The 24,520-nt window shown below is 37.7% G+C and overlaps 1 protein-coding gene across 1 annotated transcript; it reads right to left on the reverse strand.

Moving 5' to 3' along the window:
* Positions 1-4,227: 4,227 nt before the first annotated feature.
* LOC136316990 (homer protein homolog 2-like) lies at positions 4,228-5,381 on the reverse strand. The gene is given in 3 exon segments (XM_066249418.1): positions 4,228-4,956; positions 4,958-5,308; positions 5,310-5,381. Coding segments are annotated over 3 exon segments (1,152 nt in total).
* Positions 5,382-24,520: the final 19,139 nt, after the last annotated feature.

Genomic DNA, 24,520 nt, shown 5'->3' on the forward strand with positions numbered 1-24,520 from the left:
GACCTTTGATTATGCTGCATACCCCTCACTTAAAGTCAAATCATCCTCCGTCACCTTCTATGTGGTTTTCTTTGTGCCCCTACACTCCCCCCACTCCCTCCCTCTCCTTCCTCGCCCCCTCCCCACCCCTACACCCCACTACCTGTTACCATCACATTCTTGTACATGTCTCTGAGTCTCATTTTTATGTTCCATCTATGCATGGGTTCATATAGTTCTTAGTTTTTTTCTGATTTACTTATTTCACTCTGTATAATGTTATTAAGGTCCATCCATGTTACTGTAAATGATCCGATGTCATCATTTCTTATGGCTGAGTAGTATTCCATAGTATATATGTACCAAAGCTTTTTAATTCACTCGTCCTCAGATGGACACTTGGGCTGTTTCCAGATCTTTGCTATTGTGATCAATGCTGCTATAAACATGGGGGTGCATTTCTCCTTCTGGAACCGTTCTATGGTGTCCTTGGGGTATATTCCTAAAAGTGGGATGGCTAACAGACATATGAAAAAATGCTCAACATCAATAATTATTAGAGAAATGCAAATTAAAACCACAATGAGATATCACCTCACACCAGTCAGAATGGCGCTCATCAACAAAACAACACAGAATAAGTGCTGGTGAGGATGTGAAGAAAAGGGAACCCTCCTACACTGCTGGTAGGAATGCAGACTAGTGAAGCCTCTGTGGAAAACAGTATGGAGATTCCTCAAAAAATTGAAAATCAAACTGCCTTTTGACCCAGCCATCCCACTTTTAGGAATATTATTGACTTTTAAGGACTGTTTATATATTGGATATATTAACTTGACTTTAATCTTGATCTCAAAGATTTATGTTCAGTTTTTCCTTTTTATATTTATACAAGACAGTTTAACATCTTTTATGTAATAAAATATTTAAGATTTTATTTACAACTTCTTGCATTGTTGTAATTAAAAGCCTATTTCCTGTCTCAGAACCAGTGTTATTTAACCTCTATTTTTTATTACAATTTATGGCTTTAGGTTTTCATTTTATTATTACAATGTACTGAGATTTATTTTAGTACATGCTATGCTATGCAGTATAAACATGTTTTCTGCTGTAAATGGCCAATATTCACATCATGATTTTTAATTTAATTTATTGGGGTAACATTGGTTAATTAAACCATACAGGTTGCAAGTATAAAACTCAATAAAACATCATTTACATACTGCATCGAATGCTCACCACCCAAAGTCAAATTTCTTCCCATCCCCATTTATCCTGCTTTTGCCTACTTCCACCTCATCACACCACCTTTCTCTCTATAATGATACTGTCATTTGTGTCTATATGTCTATAGATTAGATGATAGATAGATAGATAGGTTAATTCCTTTTTTTTTTTACCTAGTCCCCAAACCTGTCCACTCTGATGTCAGTCAATGTAGCTATGCTTTTTCTATTTTGTTTGTTAAATTATTTTGTTTATTAAAATCCATATGTAAGTGAGATCCTATGGCATTTGTCTTTCTCTGATTGGCTTATTTTACTTAGCATAATAGTCACCTGGTCCACCCATGCTGTCACATAAGGTGTGATTTTCTTTTTTTCTTTCGTTTTTGTTTTACCACTGAGTAATATTCAATTCTGTAAATGTAACACAGCACTTTTATTCAGCTAATGATGAACACCTGGCTTATTTCTAGATCTTTGTTACTGTAAATAACATTGCCATAAACATAGGGGTGCATATACTCTTTCAAATCACTGTTTTGAGTATTTTTAGCTATATTCCCAAAAGTAGAATTCCTGGAATAAAGGGAAGTTCCATTTTTTTTATTTTTTAAGTAAACTCTATACTGTTTTCCATAGTTATTACCCCAGTCAGTATCCTCACCATTTAAGTGCATGAGATAATGACTTAATAAATGTTACATCATGCCAAATTATCTTCCAAGGATTCCTTCATAAATACTAATTAATTTTTTTTAATTAAGTGAGAGGTGGGGAGGCAGTAAGACAGACTCCCTCCATGTGCACCCAGACTGGGATCCACCTGACAAGCCGCTACTGGGAGATACTCTGCCCATCTGGGGATGCTGCTCTGTTGCTTAGCAACTGAGTGATTTTAGTACCTGAAACAAAGCCATAGAGCCATCCTCAGTGTCTGGAGCTAACCCACTTGAACATTTGAGGAATGGCTGCAGGAGGGAAAGAGAGGGGGAGAAGGATAGGAGTGGAGAAGCAGATAGTTGTTTCTCCTGTGTGCACTGTCTGGGAATCAAACCTGTGACTTCCACATGCCGAGCCAATGCTCTACAAGAGTGTCAACCAGCCAGGGCCTTTTTAAATTTTTTTTTAAAATTATTTATGGATTTTAGTCAGAAATTGAGGGAGAAAGAAAGAGAGAAGTAGGAACATCAACCTGTTCCTGTATGTGCCCTGACTGGGGATCAAACCATTCAACTGACAACTTCTGTACTTCAGGACAAGGATCTAACCAACTCAGGTATCTGGCCAGGGCGATACTAAATTCTTATGTATACTCTACTTTATTTTTTTTTATTTTTCTGTTATTGATTCTCAATCCATTGTCATCCTAATTTTAATTACTATATTTTAAAATATCTTAAAATTATGTTAATGGTATCTTTTGCTGTGCAAAAGCTTTTTAGTTTGATATAGTCCCATTTGTTTATCCTATCCTTTATTTCACTTGGCCATGTAGATCAATTGGCAAAAATATTGCTATGTGAGTTATTGGAGAGTTTACTGCCTATGTTTTCTTTCAAGATGTATATGGTTTCTTGACTTGCATTTAAGTCTTTTATCCACTTTGAGTTTATTTTTGTGAATATTGTAAGTTAGTAGTATAGCTTCATTTTTTTGCATGAACTTGTCCAATTTTCTCAACACCATTTATTAAAGAGACTATCTTGACTCCATTGTATGCTCTTACTTCCTTTGTCAAATATCAATTGACCATAAAGGCATGGATTTATTCAATATTTCTGGGTTCTCTGTTCTGTTTCATTGATCTGTATGCCTGTTTTTATGCCAGTACCAAGCTGTTTTGATTATTATAGCTTTGTAATATGACTTTATGTCAGGAAATGTGATACCTCCAACTTTATTCTTCATTTTCAAGATCGGTGAGGCTATTCATGTCCTTTTTGGTTTCATATAATTTTTTAGAATATTTGTTCTGCATCTTTGAAGTATATAATTGGTGTTTTAATAGAAATTGCATTGAATTTATAGATTGCTTTGGGTAATATAGATATTTCAATGATGTTTATTCTTTTTATCCATGAACATGGTATATGCTTCCACTTTTTTATATCTTTTTTTAATTTCTTTTTCCAATATTTTATGATTTTCCAAGTACTAGTCTTTTACCTCCTTTGTTAAATTTACTCTTAGGTTCTTTTTTTTTGTTACAATAATGAAGAGGATTGTTTCCTTAATTTCTCTTTCAGGCAGTTTATTGTTAGTGTACAAAAATACCACTGTTTTCTGAATTTTAATTTTATATCCTTCCACCTTCCTAAATTAATTTATCATGTCTAGTAGTTTATTGACTGATTTTTTATATATATTTTAATTGAACAAGTATTTATTAAGCACCTACTTTGTGCCAGGCACTGTGCTAGGCACCCTCACTGCGTGCTGTTCCCACAGCACAAAAATTGGCTCAGAAATAAAAACCAAGAAAGGAGCACTGTCGCAACCTTACAAACAGGCAGGCCGGAAGTGTGCCTACTTCAGGAAGCTCGCCTTCTTTCTCTGCCCAGTCTGCTGAGTGGCTGTTCCCAAGCACCTGATGCTTACTGAGAAGGAATTCCCTACCTCCACGCCCCACACAAGGGCACCTGGTGGATATTCAAATACTCCAAATGCTATTTTAAAGAAGGAGGTGTAAAGTATATTCATATTTAGATTAGAAAACTTATTTCAGTTCATATGGTTGCAACAACCCTTAAGAAAGATATAAACATCCCTGCCCTGACTGCATAAACATTTAAGGTAGACCTAGTTCGGGATTCCTGAGTCAGAATCTTCCAGTTTCCCACAACCTTGAGAGGCTGGAGAAGCGAGAGATTTCTATTCTGGAGACAAGGGAGTGGACCGCACAGCTGGTCTGGAAACACGACCAACGTGCCTGCATTTACAGAAGCAACACCAACAGGAGGACGTCCTGTCCTGTCTGTGTCGGGCGCACACCTGGGACTCCTGGGGGCCCGGTGCCACCCTAGTTGTCAGTGCCCAGCTTGGAGAGGCCTCGGCGGAAGTCATGCAGGTCATAGATCTTCCCATCTAACAGCTCCAGGAAGTTCTTGAACTCCACCTTCAGGTGGCGCTGTCGATATTTACTCTCCTCAATGTCCATCTTCAGCGAACGCACTTTGTCTTCCAGGTTTTGATTGTCTTTTTCTGCTGCCTCTAACTTCTCTGAGACGTATTCACACTCTGACACGAGCTGAGGTATGATTTCATTTTGTTTTCGGAGATCTTTCAACTCCGTCTCCTTTTCCCGGAGTTCCGATTCCAGCGCTTCGATTCTTATCTTCAGCTGGATGTTTTCCTCCTTCTCCCTGTTGATCTCGCTGCTCTGTTCCTCCAACTCGTCAATCTTGCGCCGCAGCCGGTCATTCTCGTCGCGGCAGATGGAGAACTGCCTCTTCCACTGCTCCACGCTGGTCGCAGACTCCTGCAGCACCGTAGTCAGCCGGGCGTTGCTCTCCCTCATGCTCTGCAGCTCGATCTCCCATTTCTTCACGTTGGCAGCGCTCTGTGTCAAAGCGATCTTCAGCTTGTTGTTTTCAGACTTGAGGTGGGTGTCCGCAGGGCTCACATGAGAGGCCTTCTCATCATCTGTCCCATTGACACTGGATGCCTGAGTAGAAGATGTGGTTTCACACCCAGACTCTTGGGAATGATTACTCGAGGTCTCGATTTTCTCCTGCGACTTATCTCTGGCTGGCCAGCCTGGCAGCTTCTTTCACCTCCTGGAATTTCTCTGCAAACTTTGTCAGTTGCTGCTCCGACGAAAACCTCAAACCAAACACTGTGTTGTCTCTGCTGTCGGCCCACTGCCCAAACTTCTGCGATGTTTTGGTGAATGTCATATTGGGCGTGATCGTGCTGTTTATAATCACCTTGGCTCCATCCACACTGATGATCCGATAGCTGTTCCTTGTGACATCGTAGAAGTAGGAAACAGTGACGGCCTGCTTGCTCGCAGGCACCCAGTTCTTCTTGGTGTTGGGGTCAATCTGGAAGACGTGAGCTCGCGTGGTGAATATGGGCTGTTCTCCCATCTCTGGCGCTCTCCCGCGACTGCTCCGACGGGGCCTCTCGCACTCGCTGTCCGCCCGCTCGGCAGCTGCTCCCGGCACAGCACATGTGGCGGCCCGTGTGCGCCTGGCTCAGCCCCGGCGCCGCTCCACTCCGCCGCCAGGCGCGGGCAGGCAGGCGGGGGCTCTTGACTGATATTTTAAGGTTTTCTATGTACAGTATCATGTTATCAAAAAATCAAAACAGTTTTACTTCTTTTCCAATTTGAATGCCTTTTATTTCTTCTTCTTGTCTGATTGCTGTGGCTAGGACTTCTAGAACTATGTTGAATAAAAGTGATGAAAGGAGGCACCCACCTCTGCCTTCTTCCTGATCTCTAGGGGATTTCTTTTAACTTTTGTCCATTAAGTATGATGTTGCCTGTGGTTTTGTCATAGATAGCCTTTATTATGCTGCTGTATGTTATCTGAATTCCCACTTTGCTGAAAGCTTTGATTATAAATGAGTGCTAGATTTTATCAAATGCATTTCTGCATCTATTTATATTATCATGTGATTTTTATTTTTTATTTTTTATGTGATAAATCACATTAATTTATTTGAAAATATTGTACCAGCCTTGCTTCCCCAGAATAAATCCCACTTGACCATGATTTATGATTTTTTTTTTTAGTTCAGCAAAATAAAAAGGCAACCAACACAACGGGAGAACATATTCTTTAATATGTCTGATAAGGGGTTAATAACTAAAATTTATCAAGAACATCTGAAAATCAACACTAGGAAGTGAAACAATCCAAATAAAAAATGGGGAAAAGAAGGCCCTGGCCAGTTGGCTCAGTGGTAGAGCATCGGCCTGGCGTGCAGAGGTCCTGGGTTCAATTCCTGGCCAGGACACACAGGAGGGGCGCCCATCTGCTTCTCCACCCCTCCCCCTCTCCTTCCTCTCTGTCTCTCTCTTCCCCTCCCGCAGCGAGGCTCCATTGGAGCAAGGACGGCCCGGGTGCTGGGCATGGCTCCTTGGCCTCTGCCCCAGGTGCTAGAGTGGCTCTAGTCGTGACAGAGCGATGCCCGGGAGGGGCAGAGCATCGCCCCCTGGTGGGCAGAGCATCGCCCCCTGGTGGGCGTGCCAGGTGGATCCTGGTCTGGTGCATGCGGGAGTCTGTCTGACTGTCTATCCCTGTTTCCAGCTTCAGAAAAATACAAAAAAAAAATGGGCAAAAGAACTGAATAGATACTTTTCCAAAGAAAACATACAGATGGTTAATAGGCCTATAAAAATGATCAATGTTGCCTAACCTGTGGTGGTGCAATGGATAAAGCATCAACCTGGAATGCTGAGGTTGCTGGTTCAAATCCTTGGGCTTGCCTGGTCAAGGCACATATGGGAGGTGATGCTCCCTGCTCCTCCCCCTTCTCTCTCTGTCTTTACTCTCTACTCTCTGTCTAAAAATGAATAAATAAAATCTAAGAAATAAAAATAAAAATATATATCTCACTTAAACCTTTAAAAAATTATCAATGTCAGCCCTAGCTGGTTGGCTCAGTTGTAGAATTGTAGAACGTCGGCCTGGCATGCAGGAGTTCGGGGTTTGATTCCTGGCCAGGGCACACAGGGCGCCCATCTGCTTCTCCACCCCTCCCCCTCTCCTTCCTCTCTGTCTCTCTCTTCCCCTCCCGCATCCAAGGCTCCATTGGAGCAAAGTTGCCCCAGGCACTGAGGATGGCTTTATGACCTCTGCCTCAGGCGCTAGAATGGCTCTGGTTGCAACAGAGCAATGCTCCAGATGGGCAGAGCATCGCCCCCTGGTGGGCATGCCGGAATCCCCGGTCAGGCACATGTGGGATTCTGTCTGACTGCCTCCCCGTTTCCAACTTCAGAAAAATACAAAAAAAATTTATCAATGTCACTAATGATCTGAGAAATGTAAATTAAAACCACAATGTGGTGTCACCTCACCTGTCAGAATGGTACTCAATAACAAAATAACATACAATATGTGCTGACGAGGGTGTGGAGAAAAGGGAACCCTCCTGCACTGTTGGTGGGAATGCAGACTTGTGCAGCCACTGTGGAGAACAGTATGGAGTTTTCTTAAAAAATTAAAAAAGAAAATGCCTTTGACCCAGCTATTCCACTTTTCAAAATATATCCTTAGAATACCAAATCACTGATTCAAAAAAAGATATGGACACCCATGTTTATTGCAACATTGTTTACAATAACCAAGATGTAGAAACAACCCAACTGTCCATCAGTGGACAATGGATTAGAAACTGTGGTACATACACACAATGTAATACTACATGTCTGTGAAAAAGAAGGAAATATTATGTTTTACAACAGCATGGATGGACCTAGAGATTATCATGCTAAGTGAAGTAAGCCAGGCAGAGAAAGAAAAATATCATATAATCTCACTTATATGTGAAATCTAATGAACAAAGTGAACTGAGGAACAGAAAAGAGGCAGAGGCATGGACACAAGGACCAGAGGATTAGCAGTCAAAGGAAAGTGGGATGAATGACTGGGATCAGAGAAGGTGAAGTGATTAGTGAAATTATATTTATATGTACATAACACAGAGATACAGATAACAAGACAGCATATCCTAGAGGGAAGGGCGAAGGGAGTTAAGGGGAGAGGGACACTGAGGTGGGGTGTGAGGGTGTTCTATTCAGTGAAACACTTGAATCCATGTAAACATAATAAATTAAAATTAATAAAAATTAAAAAATAAAATATGTTAAAATTATCTTGTAACTTAAGCAACGGACACTATAATTATAGATTTTGCTATCCACAATCAATATATGCAAAGAGCATCATATCATATTCTTCTCAATATATAGCTTTATCTGAAGTAATCCAAGAGAACTCACTAAAATAACTCTATGGGCCCTGGCCGGTTGGCTCAGTGGTGGAGCATCAGCCTGGCGTGCAGAAGTCCCGGGTTCGATTCCCGGTCAGGGCACACAGGAGAAGCGCCCGTCTGCTTCTACACCCCTCCCCCTCTCCTTCCTCTCTGTCTCTCTCTTCCCCTCCTGCAGTGAGGCTCCACTGGAGCAGGGATGGCCTGGGCGCTGGGGATGGCTCCTTGGCCTCTGCCCCAGGCGCTGGAGTGGCTCTGGTCGCAACAGAGCGACACCCCGGAGGGGCAGAGCATCGCTCCCTGGTGGGCAGAGCGTCGCCCCCGGTGGGCATGCCGGGTGGATCCCGGTCGGGTGCATGCGGGGGTCTGTCTGACTGTCTCTCCCCGTTTCCAGCCTCAGAGAAATACAAAAAAAGAAAAAAGAAAAAAATAACTATGTAGATTATTTTTATTATGGAATCATTAACTGAAAGTATATTTTGAAAATTTTAATTTTTATGAACATTGGCATTATTAAGTTGAACTACAACATGAGCTCTTTAGAGACAGTCTTTATCACTTGGGGAAAAAAAGAGATAGTTAAGAGAAAAAGTCCTTTTATTATTTTGTCAGTTTGTAAGCATCTTAATTCTATTTAGGTATTCATTAAATAAGTGATATACATTTTGAAAATCTCACCACAAGAAAGGACAGAGAAATCGTTTGTCTGTTTCTGAATTGCCCAACTCATTTTCTTTATATCTACTAACTAATAAGGAAAATTCTGCCTAGACTCATATAACTCAATTTTTCTTTTATTCTAACATTTTCAAAAGAATATGCAAAATATTTAATAGTAAAGTCATGACAGTTTTTTAGGGAAAATAATTTTAATTTCCACCAGGATGTTTATATAGATAGAAGAATGTAATATATAGAAGTGAAAACCTTGATGTTTGATGATCTCCTGCTACTTCTAACCCCTTCTCAGTTATATATTCACAAATTTGAGTAATAAATAGTTTTTTTGTAATGAATAGTTTTAAATAATTTCTAATATTCAGATGACTTACATTTCACTGTTTATCTAAGGAAAGGCAAATGTCCATACATTTCCACTTTATGCCCTCATTTATCCTTTTGAAATCTTCATTTATACTTAGATTTTGAATTCAAAATATACTTTTCACTTCTGTACAAAAACAGAATCGGCATAGTTAGTGTTCTTTCTGCCATATTTAGGTATATAAATAGACCCTGATGGTTATTAAGAGATAATTTCTATGCATTCCTTCTGTATAGGCACTGTAGCTAGTGTAAGCCTTAGAATTTGAAGCAGCCAGAGAAGTGGGGTCTCTGAGCACATCCTAATGGAGACCATCCAAGCTGATAAGATTTACTTTTATACACCTCAGCAACCAGACTGCAGGCTAGAAAGTACTCTCCTGGAAGGACACTGTACATTTATTTTCAGATAAAATCTGTTTAATTTAATTCTCACAGCAAAACTGTGAGGTAGGCACTATGATAATGAGAATACCCATTTTACAGTATCATTTTGGTAAGTACTATGGTAGCTATTAATAAATAAGTTTAGATGAAAGGCATAATATGACAGTTTCCTAGAAAAATTTTAAGTATAGCATCTGTTTTATAATCCCTATATTATAGATAAAGAAATTGAGTTTCATGAAGATTAGGTAATATCCCCAAGCTCCACAGCTAGAAAAATGACAGATCTAAAACTCCAAAATTCTTAAATTTACCACTTTATGAAGTAAGAAGTTCAATAAAAAGCAGTATTTCAGGAGACTTCTGATAGAAGATAACAGATTAATAACATTGTTGTTCTACTTCTTGCAATAAAATCCTCCACAAAATAGTAAAAAAGAATAAGAAACAGAGAAGAAAGCTCTTTCTTTAATTAAACTCAGAAATTGTCACAATCTCAACCCACAACATATATAGATAGAACTTCTGCCAGAACAATAACAATCATGAACTTCTTTTCCAAAAATGTACTTAACACAAATGTACAGTAAACTCAAACATTTAAATTAAAAAAAATTGTAGAAATATTAACATGAAAGAAATGGGATCAAGTATTAATTCCATTAATATTTGGAATTTAAAATAAAAACTAGAGGACTTACAATTATAGAACAAAAAATAAATGTTATAAACACTGCCAATATAAAAATTGCAACAGAGTTGAAAATTCATGAAAGTGTGAGAAATAAAGTGAGGGTAGAAAGTTTAAGTACTTAAATATCTTTCTTATCCAGGAAGAGTAACTGAGAAATACCATTTATAAGTCAATTAATAGATGTTTAAATATACTAATAAAATTTATAAAGTTAAACAGATGTATATTAAAATATAGAATGTAAATCTTTAATATTACCAAAAGTGGGAAATAATAAACGTAATTAAACTTAGAATTTCATAATCTTATAAATAGTACAATCTTTCCAAAGCACTAAATCAATATTAAAGTGAATTAAGGAAAAAAAAAACTACCTAATGATGAACAAGGCAAAGCTAAGCCTATCATATTAACATACATATCTGAGTGAAAGAAATAAAAAAGTGACAAAATTATCCAAATTTGCAAATAATATGATTATCCATCTGTAAAACCCAGAGAGTAAATTGAAACCCTATTAGAAACAAAAAACATTAGGTATCTGTTTACAAAATTAGTATCTTTCCTGTATATAAAACTTAACCAGATATAAAACAAAGAAAAATCTCAATCATTCATAGTCATTTGATTTAAAAACAATCTAAGCATATTATTCAGCCTGAAGAAGAAAGAGATCCTGTCATTGACAGCAATTAATCTGCAGGATATCATGTGAAGTGAAGTAAGTCAAACACAAAACAGAGAAAGAAAAAAGTATGATCTCATTTATATGTGGAACCTTAAAATATCAAATACAAAAAAGCAAAGAGTACAATGGTGGTTACCAGACATAGAAGGTGGGACAATTGGGGACATGTTATTCAAAGGGTACAAAGCTGCAGTCATGTAGGATGAGTAGAAAGGTACAGCATGATGAGTATAGTTAACAGTACTCTATTTTTTTCTACTAGAGTTTACTTGCAATATTATTGATATTGGTTTCAGGTGTATGGCATAGTGGTTAAACTACTATATACTTTACAAAGTGTTCTCCACAATATTTCCAGTACTCACTTGTCATCATACGTACTTATCACAGTATTATGAGCTATATAGGAATATGATGTACATTCCATCCCCTTCACTATTTTCTAACAACCAATTTCTACTTCTTAATTTGTTTGCCTCTTTTTCTTTGTCTCTCAAAGCCTCTGGCAAATACCAGTCTCCTCTGTGTCTATGAGTTTGTTTCAATTTTGTTTATTTTTTACTTTGGATACCACATAAAAATAAATGATGTGGTATTTGTCTTTCTTTGACTTATATTTCACGAAGAATGATATCTTCTGGGGCCATTTATGCTGTCATAAATAGTGAGATTTCACTTTTATGGCAGAGTAATATTCCATAGCATATATGTACCTCTGCTTTTTTATCCACTCATATATTGATTGACACTTGCATTGCTTCTTCTATAGCTTGGCTATTATAAAAATACTGCAATGAACAAAATGTGCATGTATTCTCTTGAATTAGTGTTTTGGATTTCTTTGGATAAATCTCTATAAGTGGAATTATGGGTAATAAGTCAGTTCCACTTTAAAGTTTTTGAGGACACTCCACACTTTTTTCCATAGTGGCTGCACCAACCTGCATTCTCACAAACAGTGCATGAGGGTTCCCTTTTGTCCACATTATCACCAACATTTGAGATTTGTGGATTTATTAATAACAGCCACTCTGAGAGCTGTAAGGTAATATCTCATTGTGGTTTTAATTTGTATTTCTCTATGACTAGTAATGTTGTGTAATATTTATATATATTTAATTTGTATTTCTCTATGACTAGTAATGTTGTGTAATATTATATATATATATATATATATATATATATATATATATATATATATATATATATAATCTCCTCTTTGGAGAACTGTCTGTTGAAAATAATTGTCCATTTTTTAATTGTAGTGTTTGAGGGTATTTTTTTTTCACATTGAGGTGTATGAGTTCCTTATAAATTTTGAATATTAAACCCTTATGTTGGTGAATATTTTCTTCCATTGAATAGGTTGTCTTTAGTTTTGTTGATGGTTTCATTTCAAGTATGAAGTATTTTTATTTGTTCATTTTTGCTTCTGTTTTCCTTGTTGAGAAGATATATCATAAAATACTGTGATAGAAAATGTCTTAAATTTTACAGCTTATGTTATCTTCTAGGAGTTTTATGGTTTTGAGTCTTCCATTTAAGTCTTCAGTCCATTTTGATTTTATTCTTGTGCATGGTATAAAAAAGTGATCTAGTCTCAGATATTTTTGCATATATATGTCAGATTTTCACATCACCATTTATTGAATGTTTATCTTTATTTCATTGTATGTTCTTGTCTCCTTTGTCAAATATTAATTGACCATATAAGTGTGGATTTACTTCTGGGCTCTTTATTCTGTTCCATTAAACTATATGTCTGATTTTACTCAGTACCATGCTGTTTGCATTCCTAAGGCTTTGTAGTAGTTTGATATTGAGCAGTGTTATACCAGAAGCATAGTTCTTTCTCAAGAGTACTGTGGGTTTTGAGGGTCATTTTGTTTCCATATAAATCTCAGATTATTTATTCTTGTTCTGTGAAAAATTTTATTAGTAACATCACTGAAATTGCAATAAATATGTAGATTGCTTTGGGAAGTATGCACTTTTTAATGATCTTAATTATTCCTATTTATGAATATGATACATGCTTTCATTCATTTGTATCTTGTTCAAATTCTTTTTTCAGGATCTTGGGATTTTCAGTGTATAGGATAGGTCTTTTACCTCCTTAGTTAAATTTATTTCTAATGCAATTTTTTTAATTTAAAAGATTAAATTTAATGATGTTACATTGATCAATAAAAGTACAGTCATCCATTGCCATATCACAGTTTACTTTTCACAGTCTCATTGTATCTCAGATTTTTTAAATTTCTTGCAGATTTTCTGCTATATTATGGGATTTTGTGGTATATAGGTAGTTTTACATATATATTATTTAAATTTTTTTGTGGTAAAATAAGCAAAATAAGTGTGGGAAAGGTTAATAACAGTGTGGAAATGTTTATAAGAATGTGGGGAGGGTTTATAAACCCTTAAAATATATATAAATAATAAAATAAATATAAGGGTTTTACCTTGTGAATTTTCGCCTATCACACTGGGTTCTGGAATAATAGATGAGGGACTAGTTTACATAAGTTTCAGTAAAACCTTTATATAACATGTAAAATGGTGATTGTATTGTACGCCCATCACCTAAAGTAAAATAATTTTCAATAACCATATATTTGTCCCATTTTAATTCTATCCTCTCCCTGGTAATCATTTTACATTTATTTATGTTGATGAGTCTCATTTTTATATCCCACATATGTATGAAATTGTATAGTTCTTAGATTTTTCTTATTTACATACTTCACTCAGTATAATGTTCTCATGGTCCATTCATGTCTTCATAAATCATAATATGCTATAATTTCTTTTTTTTTTTGTATTTTTCTGAAGCTGGAAACGGGGAGAGACAGTCAGACAGACTCCCGCATGCGCCCGACCGGGATCCACCCGGCACGCCCACCAGGGGCAACGCTCTGCCCACCAGGGGGCGACGCCCTGCCCCTCCGGGGCATCGCTCTGCCCCGACCAGAGCCACTCTAGTGCCTGGGGCAGAGGCCAAGGAGCCATCCCCAGTGCCCGGGCCATCTTTGCTCCAATGGAGCCTCAGCTGCGGGAGGGGAAGAGAGAGACAGAGAGGAAGGAGGGGGTGGAGAAGCAAATGGGCGCTTCTCCTTTGTGCCCTGGCCGGGAATCGAACCCGGGTCCCCTGCACGCCAGGCCGACGCTCTACCGCTGAGCCAACCGGCCAGGGCCTAATTTATTTTTTTTAATGGAATTTAAGTTTATTTTTTATTTTATTTTTTTATGAATTGAAAATCCTTTTATTTGATTTTTTAAATTAATTTTAATGGGGTGACATTAATAAATCAGGGTTCATATGTTCAGAGACAACATCTCCAGGTTATTTTGACATTTGATTATGCTGCATTCCCATCACCCAAAGTCCAATTGTCTTCCCTCACCTTCTAACTGGTTTTCTTTGTGCCCCTCCCCTCCCCCAACCTTCTCCCTCTCCTCCCCCCCCCCAACTCTATAATCCCCACGGACACTTGGGCTGTTTCTAGATCTTTGCTATTGTGAACAATACTGCCATAAACATGGAGGTGCATTTCTTCTTTTGAAACAGTGCTATGGTGTTCTTGGGGTATATTCCTAAAAGTGGGATAGCTGGGTCAAAATGTAGTTCGATTTTTAATTTTTGGAGGAATCTCCATACTGTTTTCCACAGTGGCTCCACCAGTATGCATTCCCACCAGCAGTGCAGGAGGGTTCAATTTTCTCCACATCCTTGCCAGCACTTATTCTGTGTTGTTTTGTTGATGAGCACCATTCTGACTGGTGTGAGGTAATATATCATTGTGGTTTTAATTTGCATTTCTCTAATGATTAGTGTTGTTGAGCATTTTTTTATATGCCTATTGGCTATCTGTATGTCCTCTTTGGAGAAGTTTTTATTAATTTCTTTTGCCCATTTTTTGATTGGATTGTTTGTCTTCCTGGTATTGAGTTTTACAAGTTCTTTATAAATTTTGGTTATTAACCCTTTATCAGACGTATTGTCAAATATGTTCTCCCATTGTGTAGTTAGTCTTTTTATTCTGTTCTTATTGTCTTTATCTGTGCAAAAGCTTTTTAGTTTGATATAATCCCATTTGTATATCCTGTCTTTTATTTCACTTGCCCGTGGAGATAAATCGGCAAATATATTGCTGCGAGAGATGTCAGAGTGCTTACTGCCTATGTTTTCTTCTAAGATGCTTATGGTTTCACGGCTTACATTTAAGTCTTTTATCTATTTTGAGTTTATTTTTGTGAATGGTGTAAGTCGGTCATCTAATTTCATTTTTTTTGCAGGTAGCTGTCCAATTTTCCCAACACCATTTGTTGAAGAGGCTGTCTTTACTCCATTGTATGCTCTTACCTCTTTTGTGAAATATCAGTTGTCTATAAAGATTTGGCTTTATTTCTGGGTTCTCTATTCTGTTTTATTTATCTGTATGCCTGTTCTTATACCAGTACCAGGCTGTTTTGTATACAATGGCCTTGTAGTATAACTTGATATCTGGAAGTGTGAAACCTCCCACTTTATTCTTCCTTTTCATGATTCCTAAGGCTATTTGTTTTTTTTTTTAATAAATTTTTATTAATGGTAATGGGATGACATTAATAAATCAGGGTACATATATTCAAAGAAAACATGTCTAGGTTATTTTGTCATCAAATTATGTTGCAAACCCCTCGCCCAAAGTCAGATTGTCCTCCGTCACCCTCTATCTAGTTCTCTGTGCCCCTCCCCCTCCCCCTAACTCTCTCCCTCCCTCCCTCCCATGTCCTCCCTCCCCCCCACCCTTGGTAACCACCACACTCTTGTCCATGTCTCTTAGTCTCATTTTTATGTTCCACCAATGTATGGAATCATGTAGTTCTTGTTTTTTTCTGATTTACTTATTTCACTCCTTATAATGTTATCAAGATCCCACCATTTTGCTATAAATGATCTGATGTCATCATTTCTTATGGCTGAGTAGTATTCCATAGTGTATATGTGCCACATCTTCTTTATCCAGTCTTCTATTGAAGGGCTTTTTGGTTGTTTCCATGTCTTGGCCACTGTGAACAGTGCTGCAATGAACATGGGGCTACATGTGTCTTCATGTATCAATGTTTCTGAGGTTTTGGGGTATATACCCAGTAGAGGGATTGCTGGGTCATAAGGTAGTTCTATTTGCAGTTTTTTGAGGAACCACCATACTTTCCTCCATAATGGTTGTACTACTTTACAATCCCACCAACAGTGAATGAGGGTTCCTTTTTCTCCACAGCCTCTCCAACATTTGCTATTACCCGTCTTGTTGATAATAGCTAATCTAACAGGAGTGAGGTGGTATCTCATTGTAGTTTTGATTTGCATTTCTCTAATAACTAATGAAGCTGAGCATCTTTTCATATATCTGTTGGCCATTTGTATCTCTTCCTGGGAGAAGTGTCTGTTCATGTCCTCTTCCCATTTTTTTATTGGATTGTTTGTTGGTTTGTTGTTGAGTTTTATGAGTTCTTTGTAAATTTTGGATATTAGGCCCTTATCTGAGCTGTCGTTTGAAAATATCAGTTCCCATATAGTTGGCTGTCTGTTTATTTTGATATCAGTTTCTCTTGCTGAGCAAAAACTTTTAATTCTGATGTAGTCCCATTCATTTATCTTTGCCTTCACTTCTCTTGCCATTGGAGTCAAGTTCATAAAATGTTCTTTAAAACCCAGGTCCATGATTTTAGTACCTATGTCTTCTTCTATGTACTTTATTGTTTCAGGTCTTATATTTAGGTCTTTGATCCATTTTGAATTAATTTTAGTACACGGGGACAGGCTATAGTCGAGTTTCATTCTTTTGCATGTGGCTTTCCAGTTTTCCCAACACCATTTGTTGAAGAGGCTTTCTTTTCTCCATTGTGTGTTGTTGGCCCCTTTATCAAAGATTATTTGACCATATATATGTGGTTTTATTTCTGGGCTTTCTATTCTGTTCCATTGGTCTGAGTGTCTATTTTTCTGCCAATACCATGCTGTTTTGATTATCGTGGCCCTATAATATAGTTTAAAGTCAGGTATTGTAATGCCCCCAGCTTCATTCTTTTTCCTTAGGATTGTTTTGGCTATTCGGGGTTTTTTATAGTTCCATATAAATCTGATGATTTTTTGTTCCATTTCTTTAAAAAATCTCATAGGGATTTTGATGGGAATTGCATTAAATTTGTATATTGCTTTGGGTAATATGGCCATTTTGATTATATTTATTCTTACTATCCAAGAACAAGGAATATTTTTCCATCTCATTGTATCTTTTTCGATTTCCCTTAACAATGCTTTGTAATTTTCATTATATAGGTCCTTTACGTTCTTTGTTATGTTTATTCCTAGGTATTTTATTTTTTTTGTTGCAATCGTGAAGGGGATTATTTTTTTGAGTTCGTTTTCTAATATTTCATTGTTGGCATATAGAAAGGCTATGGACTTTTGTATGTTAATTTTGTATCCTGCGACCTTACTGTATTGGTTTATTGTTTCTAATAATCTTTTTGTGGAGTCCTTCGGGTTTTCAATGTATAGGATCATATCATCAGCAAAAAGTGATAGCTTTACTTCTTCTTTTCCGATATGGATGCCTTTTATTTCTTTGTCTTGTCTGATTGCTCTGGCCAGAACTTCTAGCACCACATTGAATAAGAGTGGAGAGAGTGGACAACCCTGTCTTGTTCCTGATTTAAGGTAGAAAGTCCTCAGTTTTATGCCGTTTAATAGGATGTTGGCTGATGGTTTATCATATATGGCCTTTATCATGTTGAGATATTTTCCTTCTATACCCATTTTGTTGAGAGTCTTAAACATAAAATTGTGTTGTATTTTATCAAAAGCCTTTTCTGCATCTATTGATAAGATCATGTGGTTTTTGTTCTTTGTTTTGTTGATATGGTGTATTACGTTAACGGTTTTGCGTATGTTGAACCATCCTTGAGATTCTGGGATGAATCCCACTTGATCATGATGTATTATTTTTTTAATATGTTGTTGTATTCGGTTTGCCAGTATTTTGTTTAGTATTTTAGCATCTGTATTCATTAGAGATATTGGTCTGTAGTTTTCTTTCTTTGTGCCATCCTTGCCAGGTTTTGGTATGAGGGTTATGTTGGCCTCATAAAATGTGTTTGGAAGTATTGCTTCTTCTTCAATTTTTTGGAAGACTTTGAGTGGAATAGGAACCAAGTCTTCTTTGAATGTTTGATAGAATTCACTAGTATAACCGTCTGGGCCTGGACTTTTATTTTTGGGGAGATTTTTAATAGTTTTTTCTATTTCCTCCCTGCTGATTGGTCTGTTTAGCTTTCTGCATCTTCATGACTCAGTCTAGGAAGGTTGTATTGTTCTAGGAATTTATCCATTTCTTCTAGATTGTTGTATTTGGTGGCATATAATTTTTCATAGTATTCTACAATAATTCTTTGTATATCTATGATGTCTGTGGTGATCTCTCCTCTTTCATTTTGGATTTTATTTATTTGAGTCCTGTGTCTTTTTTCCTTGGTGAGTCTTGCCAAGGGTTTGTCAATTTTGTTGATCTTTTCAAAGAACCAGCTCCTTGTTTTATTGATTTTTTCTATAGTTTTTCTGTTCTCTATTTCATTTATTTCTGCTCTGATTTTTATTATCTCCTTTCTTCGGCTGGTTTTGGGTTGTCTTTGTTCTTCTTTTTCTAGTTCCTTAAGGTGTGAAGTTAAGTGGTTTACTTCGGCTCTCTCTTGTTTGTTCATATAGGCCTGAAGTGATAGGAACTTTCCTCTTATTACTGCTTTTGCTGCATCCCAGAGATTCTGATATGTCGTATTTTCATTTTCATTTGTCTGTATATATCTTTTGATTTCTGCGCTTATTTCTTCTTTGACCCATTCATTTTTTAGAAGTATGTTGTTTAGTTTCCACATTTTTGTGGGTTTTTCCCCCTCTTTTTTGCAGTTGAATTCTAGTTTCAGGGCTTTATGATCAGAAAATATGCTTGGTACAATTTCAATTTTTCTAAATTTGCTGATATTGTCTTTGTGGCCCAACATATGGTCAATTCTTGAGAATGTTCCATGTACACTAGAGAAAAATGTATACTCTGTCGCTTTGGGATGAAGTATCCTGTAGATGTCTACCATATCCAGGTGTTCTAGTATTTCGTTTAAGGCCACTATATCTTTATTGATTCTCTGTTTGGATGACCGATCTAGAGCCGTCAGCGGTATATTGAGGTCTCCAAGTATGATTGTATTTTTGTTAGTTTTTGTTTTAAGGTCAATAAGTAGCTGTCTTATATATTTTGGTGCTCCTTGGTTTGGTGCATATATATTAAGGATTGTTATGTCTTCTTGATTCAACTTCCCCTTAATCATTATGAAATGACCATTTTTGTCTCTGAGTACTTTTTCTGTTTTGTAGTCAGCATTATTAGATATGAGTATTGCTACGCCTGCTTTTTTTTGGGTGTTGTTTGCTTGGAGTATTGTTTTCCAGCCTTTCACTTTGAATTTGTTTTTATCCTTGTTGCTTAGATGTGTTTCTTGTAGGCAGCATATAGTTGGATTTTCTTTTTTAATCCATTCTGCTACTCTGTGTCTTTTTATTGGTAAGTTTAATCCATTTACATTTAGTGTAATTATTGACACTTGTGGGTTCCCTACTGCCATTTTATAAATTGCTTTCTGTTAGTTTTGTATCTAGTTTGATTCTTCTCTTTTGTTTTTCTATCATTTGTTTTTGTTTGTTTGTGTTCCATACTTCTTTCCTCTGTTGCTACCTTTTTTAAGTCAAGTGTTTTTGTGGTGGTTTTTTTTAAGGGTGGTTACCATTAAGTAATGAAAAGGGTACCTACCATATTCATTGTAGTACCCTATCTTATAAGTATTTCTGCACTTCATCATCCTTTGCTACTGTTAATCTCCATCCTCTCCCCCCTTTTTTTCCTTTGTTGTCACAGTTTAAGTTTGGTTTTATTGTGTTCTTGGTGGAGCTCTTACTTGTGGTGTTGTTTTCTTTTGTTCTTTGAATCTGGTTGGAAAACCCCCTTTAGTATTTCCTGGAGTGGGGGCTTTCTGTTGATAAATTCTCTCATCTTTTCTGTATTTGTGAATGTTTTTATATCTCCTTCATACTTGAAGGATAGCTTTGATGGGTATAGTATTCTTGGCTGAAAGTTCCTCTCTTTCAGGGCTTTAAATATTGGGGTCCACTCTCTTCTAGCTTGTAGAGTTTCTGCTGAGAAATCTGATGATAATCTAATAGGCCTTCCTTTATATGTTGTACTCTTCTTTTCCCTGGCTGCCTTGAGAATTTTTTCTTTGTCATTGTTTTGTGTCATCTTTATTATGATGTGCCTTGGAGTGGGTTTGTTGGGGTTAAGAAAACTTGGTGTTCTGTTTGCTTCTTGAATTTGAGGCTTTAGTTCCTTCCACAGGCTTGGGAAGTTCTTGTCTATTATTTCTTTGAGTATATTCTCCATTCCATTTTCTTTCTCTTCTCCCTCTGATATACCTATTATTCTTATGTTATTCTTTCTGATGGAGTCAGACAATTCCTGTAGGGCTTTCTCGTTTTTTATTATTTTTGAGTCTCTTTCTTCTTCTCTCTGTTGTGCCTCAAGTTGTTTGTCTTCTATTTCACTAATCCTATCTTCAATCTGGGCTGTTCTGTTAGCTAAACTTGTTACTTCGTTTTTCAGCTCGTGAATTGAGTTTTTCATTTCTGTTTGATTTGTTTTTATAGTTTCAATTTCCTTGGTAATATATTCTTTGTGTTCATTGAGTTGTTTTCTGATCTCCCTATATTGCCTTTCTGTGTTTTCTTGTATCTCTCTGAGTATTTTTAAGATTTCTATTTTAAATTCTCTGTCATTTAGCTCCAAGGCTTCCAATATGTTAAGTCTTTTCTCCATAGATTTTTCCACATCTATTTGTGTTACCTCTCTTTCTTTTGTATCCATAATATTCAATTTCCTCTTTCTTATCGGCATCTGAGGGTGGTCTTATTGATAGCACTAATTAGAATTAATAAAGAGTAAAAAGTAAAAAAAAAAAAAAAAAAAAAAAAAGGTAAAACACCCCACAAAAAAAAACCAGTAATAATTTATTATTTCCCCCTTTTTTTCTCTCTTCTCTTTCCCTCCTCTCCCCTCCTCAGGGAAATATCGTGCCTATAATGGAGGGCCTGATTTGGGGTGAAGAGTTCAAGGGGCAAAAAAAAGGAAGTAGGGGCCTACAAAATGCAAAAAAAAAAAAAAAAGGAAGAAAATCTTAGACAAGCATAAGATGATTTGCTTGTAAGTGATAGTCAACTAAGAGATATAATGAGAGGGATAAGAGGGAACCAGAAAAAAGGACCAAAAAAGAATAATAAAGAAGAAAAAATAAAATAATAAGTAAAAATCTGTTGTATTAAGTGGAGCGAAGACTAAATACAATGGAGACCTTGGGTTGGGAGGACCCAAAATGCCACAAGAATAAACAAACAAGAAAAAATAAAAAAAATAAAAACAAAAGCAAAAAAGGGAAATAAAGCCAAAAAAAAAGCCTTGAGTCCCAAATTAACTTATTTGTTCGTGATTGAGGATTATATGGGATGAAAGTAAAATGAGAAAAGAAAAAACGAATACAAAGGAAAAAATAAGAAAAAGAGAACAACGAAGGAAGAAATAAAATAGAAAGAGAAAAAAACAAAATAAAGCAAGAAAAAAAAAACAAAAGAGGAGAGAGTGAGAGTTAAGTGTTTTGGAGTATAACCTTAAAGGAGGGTGAGGATGAAGAAGAAAAATAAAATGCAACACTCATGGGTAGTGTAGTTCAAGAAAGGGGAAGCATGAGATGGGCAGAGAATAGAAGGACCGAGGTGGAGGAAATAAAGGCAAAAAGATAGAAGAAACAAACAACAACAACAACAAAAAAAAATTAGTGGATCAAGTTGTAAAGTCTGTGGGTTTTTCTTGATTTTGAGAGGTTAACTTCTTCCTTTTTCTTTTCTCTCCCTCTTCCTGGTCGGTGACTCTGTACCCCAGGCTCTGCCCCTGTGTCACTCTTAGGTAGGGATTTGCAGTTGATGGGATTCTCTGGCAATGTCATATAATTGGCTTTAGTCTTGCTGGAAGTAAAGGCTTGTTGGCGTTTGCAGGGTCCAACGATGAGAGAGTTTGCTTTCCTGGATTCTCTCTCCTAGTCCCCCTTTTCTGAATTAGCAGCCTGGTGATCCAGCTATAAGGCTGCAACTGCTTCTGCCTGGGGAGTAAGAGGCTCAAAGAGCTGGGAAATCCCCACTCTATCCCCACTCAGTGCAAGGCTTTGGAAAAGGCTCTGAGAGTCAGGGCCTCCAGTGTAATCAGGCGGGGGTGGGAGTCAATTGTTGTCAAGGTGACTGTTCAGTGCCTATCATTTAGTTGGACCTCTCAACCCAGGCTTTCCACACTTTGTAGCCTGTTTTTGCAGGGAAGAAGAGGCACTAGTCTCTGCTTATGACTAGTGTAGTATAGACCTTATTATCTGCCAAGTCCTTCTTGTTAGCGTTTATCCCTGAATATGGAGGCTCTATCAATCAGAAGTTGCCCCCGCCCCTTTAGCGAGAGGCACTAAAAAATATCACGCCTCTTGTCTTGGATCGCTGAACTGAGAGAGATCTTATCAAATAGAACTGAGGGTGCGCAGATTTCATGGGTTAAGCTAATTTCAGTGATTGGGACGCAGCTGTGCTTCCGAAGGTATTTTAGGCTGCCTGCGCGCGCCCCTCCCCCAATGCTTGATTGTTAGCTTGAATGGCTGGGTGAGGTGCCCCGCCCATGGAGAGAATCTCCCAAGCCTCTCCCGCTCGCCCTGCCGCTGGCGGCTGGACCGCACCAGGCTCAGGATAATGGAGCCCCCTGGGTGTGCAGGCCAGCAGGGCGCCCTGGGCGCGTGGAATGCCCAAGGCACGCGCGCGAATCGGCGCTCCGGGCACCGGTGGCCGGCGACCCCCACTCGCAGTGTGCGGGCCGCTGGGAACGTCAGCGGTGCTCAACCGGACTGGGCGCGCGCACGGCTGCTCGCGGTAGCGGTTCGCGGGGGCTCGCGGCGGCTCGCGGTGGCGGCTCGCGTCGGCCGCTCGCGGCGGCTCGCGGTTCCCAAGTATATGGGCTGACTCATCACAGGCGCACTTCCTTGCGGTTTGAAAGAACGTCCCTGTCGTAGATTCCTCCACACCCTCGTCTCTCAGATTCAAGTGATAACAGTCCTTTCGCTATCAGTTTGTGTGGAACTCCGGAATGCTCCGAGGATAAATTTTTCTGTTTCTAGTTGATAAATTTGTTGTAATTTAGGGGAGAGCTGTCGGACGCGCTGCTCACGGCGCCATTTCCGTGACGTCACTGTCCTAAGGCTATTTGTGTTCTCTTTTGGTTCTATACAAATTTTTGGAAAATGTGTTCTATATCTTTGAAATAAGTCATTGGTATTTTAATTGGTACTGCATTGAAATTTTAAATTGCTTTTGGTAATATAGACATTTTAATGATGTTTATTCTTCCTAACCATGAGCACAGTATATGCTTCCACTTGTTTGTATCTTCCCTGATCTTTTTTATCAATGTTTTATAATTTTCCAAGTACAAGTTTTTAATCTCCCTGGTTAAATTTATCCCTAGATACTTTATTTTTTTGTTGCAATGGTGAAGGGGATTGCATCCTTAATTTCTCTTTCAGACAGTTCATTGTTGGTGTATAAAAATGCCTCTGATTTCTGAGTATTAATTTTATATCCTGCCACCTTGCTGCATTCATTTATCAGGTACAGTATTTTTTTTTACTGAGACTTTAGGGTTTTCTATATACAATATCATATAATCTGCAAATAATGATAGTTTTACTTCTTCTTTTCCAATTTGAATGCCTTTTATTTCTATTTTTTGTCTGATTGCTGTGGCTAGGACTTCCAGAACTATGTTAAATAAGAGTGGTGAAAGGGGGCACACCTGCCTAGTTCCTGATCTTAAGAGGATTGTGTTAATTTTTTTTTACAGAGACAGAGAGTGAATCAGAGAGAGAGATAGACAGGGACAGACAGACAGGAACAGAGAGAGATGAGAAGCATCAATCATTAATTTTTCATTGCATGTTGCTACACCTTAGTTGTTCATTGATTGCTTTCTCATATATGCCTTGACCGTGGGCCTTCATCAGACTGAGTAACCCCTTGCTTGAGGCAGTGACCTTGGGTTCAAGCTGGTGGGCTTTTACTCAAACCAAATGAGGCTGTGCTCAAGCTGGCGACCTCGGACTCTTGAACCTGGGTCCTGTGCATCTCAGTCTGACGCTCTATCCACTGCGCCACTGCCTGGTCAGGCTGCATTTAATTTTTGCCCATTGAGTATGATGTTAGCTTTGGGTTTGTCATAGATGGCCTTTATCATGTTGAGATATGTCACCTGTATTCCCACTTTGCTGAGAGTTTTGATCATGAATGGGTGCTGGATTTTATCAAATGCTTTCTCTGCATCTATTGAAATTATTATGTGGTTTTTCTCCTTCTTTTTGTTTATGCGATGAATCACATTGATTGATTTGCAAATA

The sequence above is a fragment of the Saccopteryx bilineata genome, chromosome X (genome assembly GCF_036850765.1).
Source record: "Saccopteryx bilineata isolate mSacBil1 chromosome X, mSacBil1_pri_phased_curated, whole genome shotgun sequence".
Lineage (NCBI taxonomy): Eukaryota > Metazoa > Chordata > Mammalia > Chiroptera > Emballonuridae > Saccopteryx > Saccopteryx bilineata.